The 21,496-nt window shown below is 46.1% G+C and overlaps 1 protein-coding gene and 1 long non-coding RNA gene across 5 annotated transcripts in view; one reads left to right on the plus strand and one right to left on the minus strand.

Annotated features, from left to right (window-relative positions):
- Positions 1-10,921, minus strand: part of LOC122386785 (NADP-dependent malic enzyme-like) — a 42,563-nt gene extending 31,642 nt beyond the window's left edge. For 2 of the 4 annotated variants that reach the window (XM_043376357.1, XM_043376359.1), the window contains exon 1: positions 3,435-3,604. In XM_043376357.1, coding sequence (XP_043232292.1) covers positions 3,435-3,532 — 98 coding nt within the window. In that variant the 5' untranslated portion in view covers positions 3,533-3,604. Of the gene's footprint in view, positions 1-3,434; positions 3,620-10,735 lie in introns of those variants that run through there. The other 2 variants (XM_043376361.1, XM_043376358.1) reach the window with 2 other exon arrangements.
- A 5,217-nt stretch (positions 10,922-16,138) lies between these two features.
- Positions 16,139-21,404, plus strand: LOC122386786. Its single transcript, XR_006257436.1, has 3 exons — positions 16,139-16,230; positions 20,996-21,078; positions 21,265-21,404. It is a non-coding gene; the product is annotated as an uncharacterized LOC122386786 (long non-coding RNA).
- The last annotated feature ends 92 nt before the right edge of the window (positions 21,405-21,496 follow it).

Consider the following 21,496-nt stretch of genomic DNA (forward strand, 5'->3'; position numbering starts at 1 on the left):
GGTAGCACGCGGTGGTATATGCTGCTTTGCGCGCAACAAATGCCGCACTTTCAAATAAAGCCGCTAGGAACAGCGGAGATCCCAAAAAGTAAACAAAAGTAAAAGTCTAATATCTTGAAAACCGGTGAATATTTTTCGATGAAATTTGGTAGATATTCGTTTTCGCTCTTTCTGAACCGAGCGACATCACTTTCGTGCCAATTCATTAACTTTTTTGAAGGTGGGAGGGTCCCTTTAAGCCTTGCTGTAGGCTAACTGTATAAACCCATCGAGACAGCCCGTCTCGGTGAGCTTAGTTGGCGAGCGGGGAGGGTTTCTGGCGGATCGCTGTCCAATAGGTTTAGATGCGACCGACTGTCTCTGAATGTTTGAGCGGTCTCCTCCCGCTGTGAACTAGTTCCAGTTGATATCAGTCTCAGAAATACTTTTTAAAGGAAGGTTAAACGGAAATCGAACGTAAAATGAACAGAGGAAATGGCAACGATAAACGAGTTACCTCATTGAAGAATAGCGCTCGCCTACTTCAAAAGGTTTGGAACCGTTCTTCAACATCTAATATGCGATCGGGTTACGGCACAATTTTTCCCATTGGAGCTTTTTTCTAATACAGCAATACGAAAAGTGTTACATCGTCCACTGGCGGATCCAGGGAGCGGGCATTTAAAGCAAATATTTACTCCCCCTCCCCTGGCCCCTGCATCGCCCGAAATAGACAACTTATGTTTCCTAATAATAACACTTTTATCAGGATTTTTTTTTTTTGCTTCATACTGTTCAGCAGAGATAAGGAATCGAAATCCGAGGAGTTTTTGGATTTTGGACACTTTTTTGGGGGGTGTATGTCCCCTATACACACAGAGAAAAAATCACCCCAAAAAATAGGGTACTACAGAGTACCGATTCTGCACTACTATTTCGGGTATGTTTACCTTAAAAATGCAGGTAATCCCATCCCAGTCGTGTCTTGCTACCACCATAATCAAGGTACCCGAATTCCATTACATCTTTTTCCTACTCTTGATTTTCCGTTCATTCGAAGACGCTTTTCAGGGTACACCGCTATTTGAGGTAACGCTACGCAATTATTACGGGTAGTAATACACTACTTTCGGGTTTTTGTACCATGCCCCAGGTTCATTTACCTCGTATTTTGGGGTAGTGTAACCTATTATGAGCGCATAAATATGGGTCGGATAACCCAATGTGGTGTAAATGTACGCCAATCGCTCTGCAGAGTGCCAAATCTGTACCATTTTTGCGGGTACCACGGTTCTGAGGGTTTCGTAACCAGGTGCTCGTATCCAGTGTCATCAGGTACTTGTACACCACGCGTCGGTTCTGCTACATTCCGCTACGCAGTTCACCGGAACAATCTGCTAAAATACGCACACCGCAGTATATCCCGCGCCCCGCTGGGCTATTCAGCCATACGCGCCCTGCTGGGGGGGGGGGCAGATTCTGCCCCCCCCCCTGTCTAACTTCCGAACCGATGGTCGTAGAAAGACGGGGAAAACGCCGGCCGGCGGACGCCGCCGGCCGGCGTTTGCCGGGACGGCCGGCGTTTCCAGCGATCTGTTTGGTCGAGCGCTTAGTTGGTAGGAAGCTGGTAGGCATTTTTGTAAATTGAAAAGTATGATGTTTTAAAATAATTTTCCTTTACAGAATCGCTTAAATGAATTATTCATTGAGAATAAAGGCGTCTTGCACGACAAAATATTTGTATTTCGTGTCGCTTAGTTGCGCCATCTGTTATATAACTACCAACGTTGGTATATTCGTTATCCTAGCAGAGGTGGGGATGGAATCGAAAATTTTCGTTTTTTCTTGCGTCGCAAGCAATTTTAAAAAATCGTACTTGACTTTCCAAACACATGCATGTGTTGTCACATGTGACATGGTCATTTGGCTTTATTTCAGCCACACTCGTTTGCACTCACCTGGTGTCTGGTACTGTTCCTTGACTGTGACGGCGTTTCTTGACATCCCAGTGCTGTTTCTTGTTGACTTGACGGCTTGGTGCCCTTGCAAAACACGATCCACCACCACACTCGACCGGGAAAGAAAGTCGCGCAGCTCACTTGCACAATAAAACGCGTGAAACGCCATTAGCACTCGCCGTGCGGCTCCCAGCCTCACACACACACCCATCACGCCGGCCACGGCGGCACAAACTGAAAGCCTGCGCGCCAAAACAGTCAAACGTGGAACGATGATTGGTGGAGAGCAACACCCTTCTGCGCATGCGCGACTTAGGTCACGCCCCCTGAGTTTCTGACAGCATCATGTAAAATTACTAACAAAAAGGTAACTCTACCTAAAAATAAGTAGTCAGAAAACCGCATTTAAGTACTTATACACCCTTATGAGTTGATGCATGTTACAGGTACCTGCTTTTCAGTGACAAGTAGTAAAAAAACATGCTGCCAGAGTAGCTCTATCACGACCGATTCTGATTTTTCGGGTAAAGATACCACTCTGTTTGTTAATGATACCCCGAATTTGCAGGGTACTGTGAACCTTGAAGGTACATTTACTAGTATGTTTGTAAAAAGAACCATTGGTGTACGGGAACCCCAAATAAATGGTGTGTAACTATTCCTATTCAGGTTTTCATACCTGAGAAATAAGGGTACTGGTACTCCTCATATGTAAAAAAATCCCATAGAGGGGTAATTATTTTTCTGTGTGTACAGCGTCGAAAACGCCTTTCTGGATCTGCCTATGACATCATCTCGACTGGGATCTTGCCCCCCCCCCCCCCCCCACGCCAAAATCGAATCCGCCGCCACTGCAGTGACCTGATCTCAGGAGTCAGGGGTGAGCAGTTGGCATAAGACATAAGCATAATCGGTTACCAGTAATGACGCACACGCTCGCTTTTTCCGTAAGATTAGGAACAAAACGGCTAGGGAGGGGTTTTATTAGAGATGTCAATCGGATACCAACTTTTTGGTATACCGATACCAAACCGATACCAACTTGGTATTTGGTATTTGAATCGTAATGTGTTTGGTATTTTTTGGTATCATGAACCCTCACTAATGTATCAGAGGCTAAGAAATCGGTAAAAAGTTGGTATTTCCCTCATTTTCCCAAGTCGGTTTGGTTTCGGTATTTCCCCGTGGTTTTGGTTGGTTTTTGGTTTGGTATCGGTATTCCGATTTTCCGTAATTGACATCACTAGGTTTTATCCACCCATTCTGTTGGCGAACAGTTCATGAACGCTCGCGAACTTTTCACATGGGTAACGTGACCCAGCCCTGCGTTACGTCCCAACTCGCATCCAAATTCAAATCTCCACGGCTTCATCCAACAAGCTCATCTTATCAACGGTATCAGCCGTACTCAGTCGCTGACCCCCTCACCTTCCCCGCCCCTCACGCTGTCGGCAGCACCCACGCGGCGCGTGACCTTGAACGCCGTCGGCGCCTCACCTCTGTCCAGCTGGGGGCGGGTTCCATGCCGAAAACAGTGCCACCGAGAGTCCCACTACCAGGCCGGCCAAGAACGTCTCCCGCCGGCTCACCGGCATGGTACGCCACAGGGGTCACGCGAAAGACAGGCTTGGGGACCGACATCGCGACGTGGACGCGACGCGACGCGACGGACACGTGAGTTTACGCTTCACAGCGAATGGGCAGGGGAGGGACGGATCGTGAGGACGCTCTGCCACCTATGAGGCGAGCAAGGAAGTAGTGGTTTGTGAGAGACTGGCTGGAAGACAGATGTCGCTATGAGCTAGGTAGGAGCTGATCACTTCTAACGCAAGTCGTCTACCTACAAGCTACATACCAGTGTTCATCTCTCTTTGTTTGCTTATTTTGTTTGAAGCAAGGTCTTCCGGACGAAACAAACCACTACAGAGCCACCGACAAGCGACCGGCGCATCGGTGGTGCCCCGCAGCGGCAGACTGCAGGGACGGTCGCCGGCGCGATGGGGTGGTCAGTGGTCACTGGGCACTGAATGTCATCAGTGTCCTACTACAGCATTCGGCCTCAGTCAAGGCATTAGGCTATCCCTCGCGGGCCGGCCAGACACTTGGATGGCGCTCCCAGTCAGCGGAGATGACAAGTATTATACGACATCCTGGCGATCGGAATGAAACACACTGAGAAACAACAATATTGCAGGGTAAAAACGATATTTCGCCCCTGTGCAAATTTAGTGACAAAAGGACCCGGATCAAAGTAAAGTGTGGTTTTGGGGCAAAATGTATATGTCAAAAGGCAGTCAATGCTATGATACCCGGACCCCATAATGTCGAAAGACATTATGGGCGGCCCGGAAACGGTGCCGGGTTTCCGACATTTATCCACATTATATTGCACGAGATGTATCGTTCTTAAAGCATACACAAAAAAAAAAATAAGCGTTACTTTGTGGAAAAATAACAGGGCTTTGGGCTTCTGCTAAGGCCTTAGTATAACTAAAACAACGAAGCTTTTATCATCCGTTACTAAAACTTCAATCGTGTGACAAATTACCTACATCGATGTCAGCGATAAATCCCGAAACTTGCAGTACCATAACGGCTAACGGTAAAGGTGACGTTAATTTTGAAGTTCTTTGAGGGTGAAGAAGGTAAAAGATCTGGAACAACGAGCGTAGGCAATAGGCAATTTCCCTAAACCCGAAACATTTCTTATCCCAACAGGCTTCGAATGGTGAATGTGCGAATTTTTGTCCTTTGTCAAAAGCAGAACGTTTCAAGGAAGCTCGAGTGATATTCCACAGAATAAAATAGACAATGCTACCATCATCATCTGTCATCCACCATCTACCAGGAACGAACGTTTTGTTTGTGATGCTCATTAGGTCCTAATAGACATGCAGCAGCATACCCGACATATAGTTTTACGAAAAAGGCAAGTGGAAACATTAGAATAGGTAATAAGCACAAGAAAGACGGTATGACAGAAGTTTAGAGGCGAATCTCCCTCCTACCCAACAAGTCATTCTGCGACCGTTCGGCGCATCCATCCCGCAAACAAGGCGCTGTTTCCGAAACACTGCAGGAGATCCCGGCGGTCGCAGTTTTCCGTGTAGGGTAGCCTGGGGCAAGACGCCCCAGATAATTTATTTTGCTACATAACTTTTGTCCCACATCACCTGGAAGGCCAAATTTGTGCTCAATGCTTTCTTTGGACATTTTACTTTAAATTCCACCCCTCAAATTCATTCACTTATGATCGGACTCCCAGCTAGGAAGTGGTTTGTGAAGCAACTGCAAATAGGGCGTTTTGCCCCAACCCCAGGGCAAAACGCCCCACGGCCTGGGGCAAGAAGCCCCATACTCTAGATTAAAGATTAAACATGCTAGTTGACCAAATCTTATATGAGAGGTCCGTTAGGCCTTGGGAGGCACGGCACTGAAGTTAGCACCTTCCATCCTATCAGGTGTTCAGCTACGACACTATTGTATGAGCAGGTTTTTCACCTGCCTCATAAGGCCAAATAATAAATTATTGCAATGCAAATGTTAACAAAATACTTCCTTTGCCATCCAGTTGCTGAGAAAAGTACGTATAAATGCATAGAAACATACCGTTCGCCAGCTACCGAACATTAGGAAGTGGGTAGTCCGAACAACACATGAGGTAAAACGCCCCATGGGGCTTTTTGCCCCGCGACCTACTGGGGCGTTTTACCCCATCACGTAGTTTGGTCAGAGAACAACGCCTTGCACTCCAGGAAGACATAATTTAACACGAACCAACCCGGCATTATAAGCGTTAGACAATAATTGTTCAAAATACATAAAAGTCGTTAACCTGATGTGGACGATAAAAGAACGCCATGATGCATAATCTGACAATAAAACATAAAAATCACTCCAAAAACACATTTTTGGCTATATCACCCTAAAGAGTCATCACAATTTCTTTCCAGTCTGCTCATATAATGATCGTATAGTGCACGTGTTATAGAAGAGAGGATGTTTCCCCAGAACCTTGCCAGTTCCGAGAAACATCGGTGAGGCGTTTTACCTCGGCGGGGCGACTTGCCCCGGTCTACCCTACCTACACGTATGTAGATTGCGGCTTTTTTTTTTTATACGCGTATTCCACACAATATCACGAATAATTAGGTATGCAACAAGTTTGAAAGTGGTGAATGGTGATACGCATTTATCGTTGTTGGCAGCGCCTTGCGACGCTTATACTTGGCGGATACATTTGTCGTTACTCTATCCGATGGCGACCCCGAAACATCATATGTGATATGAGAATCAAACATATATGGCAACACGTCAGGACAGACGCAGTCTACCTAACGGTTCAAACGACCTCTGTGGCACTTACCGGAACTTCTGATTCACCGTACTAAAACGACCTCCAAAGATAATTGTCTGCATGAATCAACGATTTATAGCGAAAATGACTCAGGTGCAAAGTATAAGGATAGGATAATTATCACAGTCTTGAGGCAGCAGAAACATGAACTAACTAGTGATGGAGCAAGGCAATGACGAGTCACATTTAGCGACAGGGATGAAGTAACGCATATGTTAACCTACATTTGTTTCCAGAGCAAGCGCAATTCAGTTATCGAGCTCGATGACGTTGCTACTGCTGTTGATTGCTGAATTACGAAATAAGCAAGCATCCGTGAGCGACTTCAGCCGGTCGCCACGGTGTGATGCAAATGCATTAAATGCTGATGGCATATAAAAAAGGCATGAAATTTGATTAATGCATTTTGGTGTTGGTCTTGATTATTCTAAAATTGGTCCAGTTAATGTATGGTGGGGTAAGTACCAATTCAAGCAGGAGCCAATCAAATATGCGTCGGTAAACACACTAAAACAGGGACATTTATGTAGAGTGTTATAGTCCATTTTTTTTCAAAAGGCTCATGGCCCGAAGTATTATTTTGGAGTTGGCACGTGCGAGACGCTAGAAAATAACGCAAGCTGAGATAAATTTCTCGGCCATTTTTGAAAGATAAGTACAGTGCAACGGAGCAAGGTGTTCAATTTAGCTTATAAATCGTGTCACATTGCAGAATGTTAGTAAATTCATAGATTTGAGCCATTCTGTTGATTTTGCATGCAAATTTAACGTCACTCATAGAGTAACATTGATTCGACAGCCAGCTCATCACTTGAGAAACTAGCAAGCGGCAAATCTTTAAACATTCAAGACAGAATCTGTCGGGGGCCGGAATTTTGAACGGCAAGCTCATGGAAAACATGTAATTGTTAGCTGCTGAAGCTGGTGACGTTCCATATTGTTGTCTTAACTCTTACATTGTGTTCTCGCATGCTACGTACAAACTTCAGTCGTCTGTTAAGTCTTTCCAGATTTAGAAGCGCATACCCGACTTCTTCCCAATGCAGAAATCGATCGATCAGCATTGTAATAGATCGGTAGATATGCTGGCTCATGTTTCTTTTTGTACTCAACAGAAATAAACGTAAAACAAAATGCCAATCGGTGTGTTACTTTTGTAGGCCTGCAAACAGGTCATCCACGTGATCAATCTTAATAATTTGTTTAGTACCTATGACTAGACCCCGTGTGGAAGCATTTTCGATTCACAGCTCCTCATTATGAGTCGTATGTCCATACTTTTTTCCAAACTATCCACAAGTCAGAGACCAGCCGACCGAGCCGACCTGTCTGATTTCGAAACGTACCAAGCCGGTGTTCGTTGATTTTTGTAAAAACCATCACTTTGCACGTGACAATTCTAAAATCGATTTTCGGGCCGTGCGCCTTTTGAAATAAAATGGACTTTTGCGTAGGATGTTCGACCGGAACGGGACGTGGCTCACCTGGCCGACCCGGTCTCCGACAAATACCGGCGGTACATGTCTGGTCCGCTTGTGGTCCTGGTCCTGGTCCAATTCTGGTCCGGCGCCTGGTTTAGCTCTTGTCCCGGTCCGATATTGGTCCAATTCTGATCGAATTCTGTACTTGATCCTATTCTGAACCTGTCTTTGTCACTGGTACGGTTCAGGCAATTTTGTTTCGCTAAGGAATCCAATTATGTTGCTCCTGACAGGTTTGCTCAGTCTAATCGCAGCAGTATTGAGAATAAGATTCAGCCTCATGTCCAGTGAAATTATTGTTTAGTTCACATCCTCGAGCAGTATCAGCGGTGGTTAGGCCGGCGTCTGTTTCGTCAGTCAACCGCAGGCCGGTGCTCAATTATTAGCTCGGTTTGTGGCCGCTCGTCCGGTCACCTGTTGCCGAGCCGCCGGCCTTCAATGTCCACCTGTCCGGCCTCCGACCGGCGCCGTCACTCCCTCCGGCTGCCCCTGGGGCTCCAGGCACAGGGCCTTCACTCTTCGCAAGGTCCGGCCACTCACTGGAGCTTATCACGAGCTCAGAGTGGTCCCCCTGCTGTTCGTAACACTCCGTGCAGCCGTCAGAGACCGGCGTTCGTCGTGCCGTTTCCAGCACTGAGTCGAAGCGGGGCGCAGCGGAGCGCGAACTCGGCCCAGTTTCACCGGCACACGGCCGCGCCGGGATCCGAGGGCGCACCGCGCGCCTCAGCGACGATCCGAAAGCACGCACTCAGCCTTGTCCCCTACACTCGCGTGCATAGCGCTCTCGTCACTCTCGTCCTTATTAGCTGAAGAAGCTGACTTTACACTCGGCTGGTTCTGCTCCTCAGAACGCAGAACCCGTCCAGAGACTGGCGCGAGCCGATGGTCCGTGGCACCGCGTCGGTTGCGACGGTCGTCGATATCGACGTCGAACTCCGCCGAGGCCCTCGATCCGAGCCGTGTTAATAACGCAGACGCTGCTATCGAACAGAGCCGTCCGACAGAGTAGGTCTTCCATTAGACCGCGGTTAATTGAAAGCAATCATCGCTCATGGTTTATTGAGGGATGATAACGCAGCCGAAACCCGAAACAACATCATGGGGATCATTTACGATGATGGAACAATGCACCGAAGGAATCGAGAAGCGATCAGAGCCACGTTCCGAAAAGTCTGATGGCGCAAACGTCTTTTGCATAGAGACAAACGCCATTTTATACTCAGCAGCTGACTGACGGCCAAGTTCAATGCTGTAAGATGCGAATAAAGTAACTTAAAATGGAGACTGGAGACAGGAAAACTATGCAGCTACATGAAAGACTGATACGGGGACGTCCTATCCATATGGAGCAGATAAAGGTCAATCACGGGAATAACGCGGACGGAAACCAGCCTATTGACTCTTGTTATACGCCTTTGTACTCGTAAAAGGCCCAATGAATCCGTTCCAAGATCGTTCGGCCAATATCACGATATAAGCCTTTTGATCAATAGGTTCGCGTGCTGGCAATAATGACGACAATGTGCGGTAATGACTCCAGCCAGCTTTGAAAGTCACTGGTAATCCCGTGTGGGGGACTGAAATCCCATTGCCAACAAAGGGCTCGCAGGTGCTGGTGATGGTCCGCTCTCTTTAGCAGAGCCTACCCAGTCACGGATCACCAGCGAACGGCTGAAGTGAGAACACGCAACCATTTAAAACGTTTAAAAATAGACGGTTTAATGTCAATAATGTGGGGCTCGATAATTCATGCGATAACACCACTGATAAGTGTCACTAAGTCATCACTGCAGCAACTAGGTATATGAAAGCAAGAAAGGTGGTGCAATTAAAGCGAGCGCCAGTCGTCAAGCTCAATTTAACTTTGGGTGGTGAATAGTGTAGCAGCCTAAAGCGTCTTATCGTAAAACTCTGTGAAAGACTGACGCACAAACCAACGTTTCTCCAGTAAATGTCCAATTAAAGGAAATAGTTCACTTTCACGAAATTATTTTTTTTGCAACGGATTTATGATTTTTTATGTTCAAAATAATCAGCAAAGAAAATAAAACCTTTTTATAACAAAAGATTATTTTCTATATTTTGATATAGGAAGAACTTTTCAGTTTCTGTAAGGCACACGCGATCCAGTATGAAAAGAGCATGGGTCCCGAAAATTCTTCAGAAACAGAGAAATTATCGCAGCCACCTGCATTTGGGCGATCTGCTCGATCTGATAATGTTTCCCTGAATGTCCTAATTGATCAGTATACGAGAATTTCTCTAGAGTTCTCGTAGATAATTTATCTACTTTCTGAAGAATTTTCGGGACCCATGCTCTTTTCATACTGGATGGAAATATATGCAAGGCACACATCCTCAACGCAAGACACCTTTTTCGGGACGAGAAATAGAATATCTTTGCCTAGGGTGATCGTTGGGCTGTAAAAGCTCCTGATTTATGCTCGTCTCAGCCCAAGCTACGGAACTGCTATTCCAGTTCAAAACCCATGTTAAAAAGTGAACTATTTCCTTTAACTCAATCTTCATTGATTCATTTTCGGGGTTAAAATGCAAAATAAATTAAATTTAATTTAAGCGGTTATATTATCACAAGCAACGCTTCTCCAACACACTTTGTAGTTTCTTAAAGTTGGTAAAATGCACCAGATTATCATTTAAACGTTGCGTTTACACCGAAAAGAGAATGTTAAAGTTTCACTAAATTGCACAATTGATCTTTAAAAGCAAAATGCACTAGAAATGTAAAACCAAGAGAAGACTTGTTGGATAAAACCATTGCCTATCTACAAAGGGATAATGACACACAAGGCAGTGAAACTTTCCCCAAAGCACGTGCTTGAAGACACGTGGTCCAGGCTGCTCGTGTCACGAAACACCTCCCCCATATCGCTCCCACCCCCGCCCCCACACACGCCCCCACCTTAACTGTCGACCCTTGCCGACAGAGCGCGCCTCACCTGTGTTTGTCCGAGCAGAAGACGCTGCCTACAGCCACTGTGTTGCCCATATCCCCGGCGACTGGCGGCGGCCGTCAGCGCGGCGCGACAGTCACGATGTGACGGCTCACGGCTCACGAGCACCTCCCCCGGTCACGGCACACCGCCCCCGCGCGGCACCGACTCGATACTAGACAGAGTGGCTCGCCCGTCAGTGCTGAACTGGATCAGTCAGCTGGCCGACCGGCCGGGCGAGGCAGCCGCCACCGCCGGCGGCGCTAGAACCCGGCACAGACACCGGACACCGCTACCCCCCCCCCCCCTGCCTTCGCGGACAGCCGCGGGCACTCGAGCGTGAGCCTGTCACACGCCACGAGTCACTTTCGCTGCCGTCACGGGTGATTAGCTAGCGTCACTGCGTCACGTCAGGCTCGGTCCAGAAGAGCCACCTGACTCCGACGACCGCATGGTGTCAGATAGAGGTGGAAATGAATATTAGTCATTAGTCAAAAATTAGTCGACTAACGTTAGTCAAGCACTTTTTTAGTCAGTCAAAAGTAAGTCAACCAAAATGTTTGTTAGTCATTAGTCAGTCATTAGTCAATGATTTTGTTGCATATTAGTCGACTAATTTGTCGTGATTCGTGAGGTGACTTAACCCTCGCCCTGACAGGGAGGGGTCGATGCGGCCCCCCCCCCCTGAGTTTTTTTTTGCGATGCGCGCTGAACTATTAGTCGGATCGTGCTGAAATTTTCAATAGCCTCTGGGGTATCCTTTGCACAACTTTTGCTAGACAAAAAAAAATCGGGTCATGTCAGTTCACCGAGCTATGACGTCATAATAAGTACAACCTCCGACCGTTTTTGACAAAATCGTACATACCGTAACTGGACGTGATCTCATCGACAAGAACGAAGCTATTCCGTGTGGTTTATGTCAGAATTTGACTGGACATGATCTTTACATTGTATATTGACCTTTCTAAGGTCAACCAAGATGATCTCGCATGTTCACACGCTGACCCCCGTGATATGAGCTGTGTTTAGTGTCCGTAGTTGGGTTTCTTGAGGTCCTGAATCCGAATCTGCGGTTCAATTTCCACCTAAACGCCTTCAAAACTGTTCCTACAAGTGGCAGTGAACTCCCCACTTCCCCAGGTCTCCGGTTGACGGGCGGACGCTGCTGCTGCCGGTCAGCGAGCATAGCCTTGCGGCTTTTTGGGCCAGGTACCGTGGTACGTGACGTCATTGAAAGCCTTTTTTATCACCATAAAAAGTCATAAAAAGTCAACAATATGTAATTTTGCAGCTGAGGAATACGCTCTTCTGAGGAATACGCTCTTCGAAGTTGCAAGTCTCTATCTTTCATAGACGCACCAATGTTGACTCGATTAGTTGGAAAGCTCTCGATATTCGCAAACGTCCTCGCCAGCGGCGGGCGTGGCCTCCCATGTTCCCGGGGAATACGTCACGCCAGTAATGACTGAAATGCAGTCAACTATTCCTCATTTTGTTGCTAATTCGTTGCGAAACGCGGTCGTGAAAGTTTCATGACGCTATCTTTCATAAATTCGCCAATATGGCTAAGTAATTTGGAAAATTATAGTTTTTCCACGAAATTTGACCTTTGACCAATGACCTGTCATAACTGGGTCAAATATTGACCCATGGTAAAAATATACCACCAATCGCGAGTACTCGTTGAGACCAATCGACTGGTCTTTGTTGCGAAACGCCACGACGCTTAGTTTCGAAACGCCAGAAGGATCGCATCGACCCCCCCCCCCCCCCCAGCCAGGCCGCGTTACGAAAAATGCCCTGCCAGGGCCGGGCGAGGGTTAACCCGCGCCCCACTGGGGGTCGCCGGCCGAATGCGCCCGGCTGGGGGGATAAATTTTACCCCCCCCCCCTCCTCCCCGCCTGTTATCTCCCTAACCAGGCGTCGTAGCAGCCGACAACATATCTTGCGGTGGCTTCGCATCGCGTTGGCCATAAAATGATTAGGGATAAAATTTGGGATCGATTTGTGTTTTTCCGGTGTCGATCGGAATTATTTACGCAGTGCTAACAAATTCCGAAATTTAGTCAAATATTAGTCAAAATCAAGAAAAATGGCGTTAGTCATTCATTAGTCAATCAAGCCTTTTGAGACCAAAGATTAGTCAGTCAAAAGTCAGTCAACCAAAATTGTCATTAGTCATTAGTCAGTCATTAGTCAAGATTTTGGAAAACGTTAGTCATTTCCACCTCTAGTGTCAGATGTCCAGTGTCCACACTGACGGTGTGACGACATTGACATGAATCGAGGGCATCGATTGAGTGACAGGGTCGATCAAAGTGTGTGACTGGGAGTGCAATGGTATGCGCCAATTACACAGGCTACCAGGACGACAGAACAGAGTAAATAGCAAACATATGACTCGCAGTTGTAAGGAGTACCTAACTTGCGAGTGTTGATAATTTTAAAAGCGTGGAAACGTTTGTAGGTATAAGTCGCCGAGCCACATGATAGATCATAACTTGAAGGGCGATCAAAATTACGTGCACCTTCGCTACATGCAGTGGGGGACGGGGGCGTTAAAGGGACCCTCCCACCTTAACATTAGATTTGAGTTGACATAGCCAAAATGGGGTCCCTGGCTCACAATTACCGGTTTCGGCACTCACAACATCGAGAAATGCCTTAAATCGGAAATATTGAATTTCAAAATTGCAGCATTTTGATTCAGAGGGGCTAATGCATAGGAATACCCCTCTGAATGTGTGACGTCAGCGCAGATATCTAACGATTTTTTAATGTTTGACTAAAACGTTTCGTAGCACGCGGTGGGATATGCTGCTTTGCGCGCAACAAATGCCGCACTTTCAAATAAAGTCGCTAGGAACAGTGGAGATCCCAAAAAGTAAACAAAAGTAAAAGTCTAATATCTTGAAAACCGGTGAATATTTTTCGATGAAATTTGGTAGATATTCGTTTTTGCTCTTTCTGAACCGAGCGACATCACTTTCATGCCAGTTCATTAACTTTTTTGAAGGTGGGAGGGTCCCTTTAAACGGTTCCGCACAATGTGAACGGAAAATATCGAGTGGCACAATATGGAGCGCAAATACCATAATAGCAGCATATCTGTATCAAAGTAGTGAAATATACAAATTGCAAACATCGAAATAGCAAAATATTAAAACCAAAATATCGGAGAAGCCAAATATCGAAACCAAAAAATATTGGAGAACCCAAATACCTATCGAAATCGCAAAAAAAATGGAATTACTAAACTTTTGAGGCGCGGAATACTGATATGCAGACAGTAGGTAAGGTCGATCAGTTTACGGCTTACATAGCCTTTGGATCGGCTTTTTGTAGTTTTGCTGATAAAGAATTTCGTTACATTGGTGCGAAATGCATAGGCATTTCCCAATATGCATCACTATTTTACGAGTTCGATAAGCTGCTTTCGATATTTGGCAGGTTTATTGTTTGCGTTTTGACAGTTTTCATGGAATCGTTGAACCCATGTCGCGAAACCCACGACAGAAATCGCAAAAGATTGGAACTATTACTCGCGTGACTTGTGTTTGTTGACTGGCCATTGAAAACTGGTCACTGAAAGCCTCCACTCACATTCTAACTGATGTGGTTGAATGCCCACTGAATAAGATATTGAAAGAATCCCGCGAGTTCAATCTCCGAATAGACTTTTGTGAAATGAACCATGGGGACGATGTACGTACATATGTAATATGCATGTAATCTGGAGAACGGCCACATACATATACTATGATGTCATTAAATCGATCTTTTGTGTGTTGATTGTCTTGTAAGTTCCCTTTCAAATCATTTTACCAGCCCTTAAGATTATTTTTTGCAGCTGAATGTGCAATTGTATTTTATGCTCAGGTGTTAAGTTGGTGACCTGGCTATGCTTACCTACATGTATAATGCTATACCTATAAGAGCTGATGCTGAGATGTTCCACAAGCCACGCGGTAGAAAAATGTTACGATCGACCTAAACGATAACTTCTGCTTATGCTGAGATGTTCCACAGGACCACAAGCCATGCGGTAGAAAAATCCTCACGATCGACCTAAGCGACAACTTCTGCTTGTGCTGAGATTTTTCACAAGCCATGCGGTAGAAAAATCCTACGATCGACCTAAACGACAACCTCTGCTTATGCTGAGATGTTCTACAAGCCACGGTAGAAAAATCCTACGATCGACCTTAACGACAACTTCTGCTTTAATCACGAAAAGCCGGGCGCGCGATTCATAGCATATCCGTGGTTCTGAGTGAAGTGAATAGACATTCAATGAAGGAAATAAATTATCAATGGGCGTTGGCGAATATTGTCAGTAACCTTGAACTTGGTGCGACCGTCGTCTCTGACGGTAAACCACTATTGATTATACTTGGTAGCGTGGAGCCGGGTGGTCCCAACTTGCAGTCCCCCATCCGCTCAGGTTATAGACGGCACTTTCAGTGCACGTTGCCTCCAATGGCGTCCATGCAAACTCGCTGTCGGGCAGCTTGGAAACTTTCCATTGGAAAGCTGCGCACTTGGTCTGTCAGCAACAAAAATCAATGTAGGGGTAGCGTGGTTTGGTGTTTGATTGTGAGGAGGGTACAACTCGCCACGTGGACACTGAAGGACGTGTAGGTAGTCACTGGCCCGCTTGCGCTGTATTTATTAACCCGCGATTCACTGGGTTTTCGGATTTTCATGCTCTACCGACGTGATTTGAACATCTTAAGCTCGGCTCGCTGGACAGTGGACTGGACGAGCTTATAGCGACATGTGACAGATTGTGTTCGAAAATTGAAATATCTGTGAAAGTCATAATTATAAAGCAGTGCAACCACGGGCGTCACTTCCTGAATAGGGATCCAATTGATTGATAGGGCTCTAATGGCTTATTTTAGGCCTTAGGGTACCAAAGCCATTTTCACCATGCAGTGCCAATAGGGTTAATGCTAAAATTCCGATATTATTGGTTGGGCTCAGGCCCTACCAAGCTAGCCTATACGTCAAAATGACATCCAAGTGCAACTATTTTTATCACATCTCTAGGTAAACTAACCAGAGTTCATCGAAGGTCAAATTTGCCGAAGTTACGCCCCTGGGTCAACTAAAAATACTCCTACATCCACTACTATGCAGGTTACATCTTCCTTTATGTAGACTATTTATTTTGTCCCACTACCCAAGGCTTTGTAATCCGCACTCCAGCTGTAACCTCAGTCTCGCGAGTGCACACAGTGCTTGCCCTGCCCGCTCGCTACCATGGCTACCGCAGGCGCGGTCGATTCAGCGGTGATCGCCCTCAGGGGGTGGGGCGGAGGGGAGGGGTGGCAGGAGTGAAGGGGGGAGTTCAGGTGTCGCTCGTAGCACCGGGACTCCCCGAGGGCAGTCAGTCATGACGTGGCGGGGCGAGGAGTCGTGCGGGTAGTTGGGACGGATGGTGGTGTGTGGTTTTATCGCGAGTCGTTTGAGGAAAGACAGCTCAGAGACTGAGGTAAGATGGCCAGAGTCGAGATGGTTGTCATGACAACGACCAGACTCTTTGATCTCGATGGGTTCCTAGGCTGCAGTTATCAGATCAGTTGTCGTGACGGCCTGCAGCTCGCTACTTGATTCAGGTAAAGAGCCATTTGAATTTAGGCTGAAATAGTGAATGTGAATGTCCCGTGCTAAGAATCGTTTTAAAAATGATTTTACATGGTACGTGTGTAAACTAGGTGTGTGATTATCTTTACTGTTTTTCCTCATTTTTCGCCTTTGTTTTTCTTCTGAGGGGTTACAAGTTTTACTTATGACACCATGACAACGGACAATAGGATTTCGGACGTGTATCAATACTTTTTCATTTTTTTTCGAAGCGGCGTCATTTTTTCACGATACCACGATTAGCGGTTCAGGCTGGCCATGTAATAAAATACTGTATGGGGTAGGAGCCATTAGAAAAACGATGCCCTCTGACGCCACTGAAGCCCTCGTGAGAAGACCTCAACAAGCATGACCTATTGTTCGGTTTTCACCCTCGGCCTCGGATACGTACTTGAAATAGGCATCGTTTTACAAGCCAAAGCACTCCTATGTATGCAGATTGAATAAACGATTGCCTGCTTTGCTCTTACAACAGCGGCCAGCCTAGCTGTTTTTGACACTAACTGATGAAACCGGTGATGCAAACAATTTATACTGTAGTTCCGTAACCGTTTGAGCTGGACCCTCGCGGGAAAACGAGCGTGCTGCCCAGTGCCCGTGATGGGGGGAAGCCAATGCTACCCCATTTAAAGTTCCTGGGTCATTGGCAGGTCAGGTCGCTCACCCCAAAGTCGGGAGAATGGGGACCTGCTAAGAACTTCTTGCAGAGAGGTTGTTCTCGTTTTTTTCGGGGCCTGATTTCGAAATTGGTATGTATTTCTTTTGATCGACAATGATGCAATACATTTGGGGAAGGTCAGGTCAGATTCATAACGAGAAGACCTCCCGCCGGTTATCTAAAGTAGGTGTTAACCACCACTGACTGACAGCTTCGTAACATGCTGTCTAGGCAGTAGGCACCAAGACTACTTCTCGAATGTTCAACTAAGTGTTAAATGTGACATCTGCTCCAAAGGTGACATTCAAGGCTCGAAAACTGAAAACGTCCGAGGTCAACAGGGAACAATAACCTTGACATGCCTTTTTAAATAACCTTGCCACCAACATGTATGGCCGCATGGGAGCAATGCATCATTTCACGTGTGGGCACAAAATGTCTAGGTTATAAAAAATCTGGTTACGAATGTCTGGAAAAACGCGAATAAAGTGCGCCAACAAAGGTAGGCCGAATCGCGATCTGGCCTGACATGGTCTCGGGAAACAGTTCACAGGTCAAAGGTCATTTCAATCAGGGTCGTATTTTTTTAGGGTAGGGATAGATGTAAGATGTATTAACTCAAGGGTAAGGAAGAGTTACCATTAAACTCTCGCTTAAGCGGAAACTCTTCCTGTGCTTGAACAATGTGTCTGGTGAATGCGGTCTCTGCTCGTAACAATCCTTGAATATTATAGGAGTAAAATCCACCTCCATGCTGGCAAATAAACTACAAAGCAAATTTAACCCGCGCACCGACGGGGGTCTGCGCCAACTTAGTACCGACGGGGGGGGGGCGGATGACCGCCCCCCCCCCCTGAGATCTCGAGAACGAAGCAAGATAGCGACAAGCGGTAAACGGCATCGGATACGCACGGACAAGGTCTACAATTTTTACTAAGGTCATTTTCAGGTCAGGTCAAAGATGACGTCACAGGGGTCGAAAAAGTCAAAATGGCGGCGCTAGATATGGAGAGGGTTTTTCTCGAATAACTTTCGAAGTAGTCAAGATAGGAACAAACTAAGGGCATCATCGTGATCCTCTTGTCAAGCCGCATCGAATGATATATATGTTGACCTCGAAAGGTCAAGGTCAAAGGTTGACCTCAGGTCACGTGACCTCGAGGTCATCATGTATATCATTCGATGCGTCTTGACAAGCTGAACACAATGAGACCATCCGCGCGGCTGTATCTTGTTCCTGTAAGGAGTTATTGGCAAAAAACCTTTGGTGACCTTTGATGACGTCACATGACCTTACAGCTGCCCAACAGCAAAACAGACCTCAAGGTAGTGAAGGTTGATCGTATGTGAAGTCATGTATGGTATATGGGGCCATTCCGACCCGTTTTAGTGGTAAAAACAGGGAGTTGATTTTTCCCCCATTGACTTATAATGGGGAGGTCGCGAAATTGACCTGACCTTAGGTCACCGACATCAAAATTCCGAGATATACAAATTGTAGCTACTAATGACCTAATAACATCCTGCGACTTTCAAAGGCCTCCGACATCTACTGTAGCTCTGGCACGGTGACAAAGTTGCAAAAAAGTGACTTGAGGTTGGGTCATTCAAAGTGACCTGGTGACCTGACCTTAAAAGTTAGGAGGTTCAAACTTGCACACCATGTGTAAAATTGATGAGAGAATAGTCATACCAAATTTCGCGGCGCTACGCGCCGCGGTTTTCCCGCTATCCGCGAAAAACCTCAGGGGGGGCGGATATCCGCCCCCCCCCCGTCGGTGCGCGGGTTAATGGGTACAAATTACGTTTTTCAAAATTCCTGCAAAAGGCGCATTTAGGCACAGCATGTCCTAATTGCGCCACATGTAATTATGCATTGACCCACGCGGGCCCTTGGGAGACAATGCTTACCCCTCCCCCCTTGCCGAATATTTGCGATAACCGCCGAGCGATTAGAGCTAGAAGCACCAAACTGAGAGTTTGGTGCTTCTAAAAAAAATGGACCCAGCCCACTTGATAACGTCACTATAGGGAAGTCGATCCTGTGACGTTATCAAGTGGGCTATAGGCCTATAGACCTGTAAGCCCTTGCACGGTAAATTTCAAACGTCACAGACGTGATCTTCAAACAGCTGCAAAAAAAGTGCTAGAGATAAAGACAAATTTCGAGCACGGTTGTTGTGAAAACTAGGGAAAAATTCAAAAATAATTTTGGTGACCTGAGGCCAGAGGTCAGGTCAACGACCCTGAGGCCCGAGCTGGAAACTCAGTTTTCGCAAATGACTTCAACGAAATGGCCCTATACAACCAAGACAATAGTAACAACGCATTCGTTTCGTCAAGACGTGTCGAATGACATATATTTTGTTTAGAAAAGGTCAAGTCTTATGTGGACCTCATCCTCATGTGACCTCTAATGACCTTTAGTTGATGAAGGTGTTGTATAAAAAAACTCGTGGCCGCTGATCACGAATATTTCATCCATTTTGAATAAGCTATCGAATGAACTATATTTTGACCTTGAAAGGTCAACTTGAAAATTTCACCTCAGGTCAAGGCCATGCCTGACCAGAAATGGTCATTTTGCGTATCAGTCATCCGTATCGTCGAGCTAAACACATCAAGCATTTTCATTGCTCTAGCATGCCTCTATCAAAAGTTACTCGCGAAAAAAGCTGTTATTCCCTTCGTGACCTGAGATGGCCTCAAGGTCATGAACAGGGGTCACGGGCACCATTTTCATGTTCAGTGTGTTATAGTTCATTGTAATTCAGTGGTTGATAGTGCTTAGAATGACGTTCGTCCAAAAGAGGCGCCTTTCAATTTTCTCCCATTTGAGTTATAATGGGGAGGTCGCAAAATTGACCTGGCCTCAAACCTTAGATCACGGATATCAAAATTCCGAGACATGCATTTTGTACATAAGCATAACCATATCAAGAAAATGTCCAGGAAATCCAGCATAAAAACCAGGGACGATCGAATCAAGCACAAAAAATGTCTTAACTGGCTAATGGGGAAGGGGTCGGAAAGACCACTCCGCTTTTTCACAAACAATTCGCGTAAATATGCATCGATCGAGACGAAACTTTCAGTAGGGAGGAGTTCCCATATTGCGCCAGTGCTTCTAATCGCGCCCGGGCCAGTATCTGCAAAGCCCATATATCGATTGATGTTTAGAAATAGTCGACGTAACGACTGCCAAGCCGTGCGGTAGGTACAGTCTAATTTCAGGCGTAAGACTACTAGCGTCATCTAGCGGTAGTATTTTCTAGCTATAGTTTAAAATAATGCCGCTAGATGACACTAGTAGTATACGCCTGCATTCAGGCTGCACCGCACGGCTTGAGAATCGTAACGTCAGACGGTCGCGGGTGGCGAAGGCTGGGCTGGCTGCCCCCGGGCCGACCTAGACGTGTCGGGACTGAAGTGGGAGAAGTACTGAGATGTCAGTTTTCTTAAGATTAAGTTTTTATTTGCTTACATACATTTTTCCTTGCAATCAAAAGAAATCTTCGGTAGCATAGGTAGATGAGGAAACGAATTGAAATTTTCTTCTGAGCCATGTATGCTTTAACATACTGATCTTTTACAAATATTTGAATGCAGTTTATCGTTATTCGTTACCTATCTATCCATATTTGATGAGCTTACAGGCTTGTTGGCTCGGTGGGGACACCGCAGTCCCTAAGTCACTCAGAAATCAGTAGTCTCATAAATAATTTGTCTGCTGTGAATGCTTTTGATTTGAAAAGCTCTGGACCTCTATAATGGCTCTTAAACATTAACTCTTTGTCACCATTTGTTAGACATGGATCATGATATCCCTACTGCTGGTAGTAATCTGCCGTACCTACGTAATGAACTTCATAAAAAATATAGATTTGAAAAAAAACATTCCGTTTTTTTCAGATTCTGCAGATTGTATCATGTCTTACCTATTTCCCTTCTTCAGGTTTTAGCCCAAGCGCTACATGTTTGGAAGACGGCAATCAACAGGCTCAGAATACCGAAAAAGCGTCACAAGATTATTTGACAGTAAGTGTTGCCCATTACCCCTTGGGTTTCAGGGTCTCGTCGCTAATGAACTGGGAGCTAGGATTGTGCTTTCAATGTAACTATAGCTATAGTATGTCATACCTTACTATGACAACATATGGAATGACTGCGTGGCGCGTATTATACAATTCATGCATCTGTCTCTGGTTTCTGTGCCATTCTCAGACGTCTTCCGAAGGCACTCCGTTCCCAGTGACGATGCCGCCCCCTGCTGGCAAGACACTAGCGACATTAGGCGGCACCGACGAGCAACGCTGGACATCGCCCTCAACATCGCCCGTCTGCCCGACGTGGAAGAAGTGGACACCATCCCCAAAGGTACGGACCCCTCTATCCCCGGCTACAGCATTTCACTCTCTTACACATTTCACCCCTCACCTCCATCGGTTTTCGCTTA

Source organism: Amphibalanus amphitrite, unplaced genomic scaffold (assembly GCF_019059575.1).
Source record: "Amphibalanus amphitrite isolate SeventyFive unplaced genomic scaffold, NRLGWU_Aamphi_draft 000262F_arrow, whole genome shotgun sequence".
NCBI classification, from domain to species: Eukaryota; Metazoa; Arthropoda; class Thecostraca; order Balanomorpha; family Balanidae; genus Amphibalanus; species Amphibalanus amphitrite.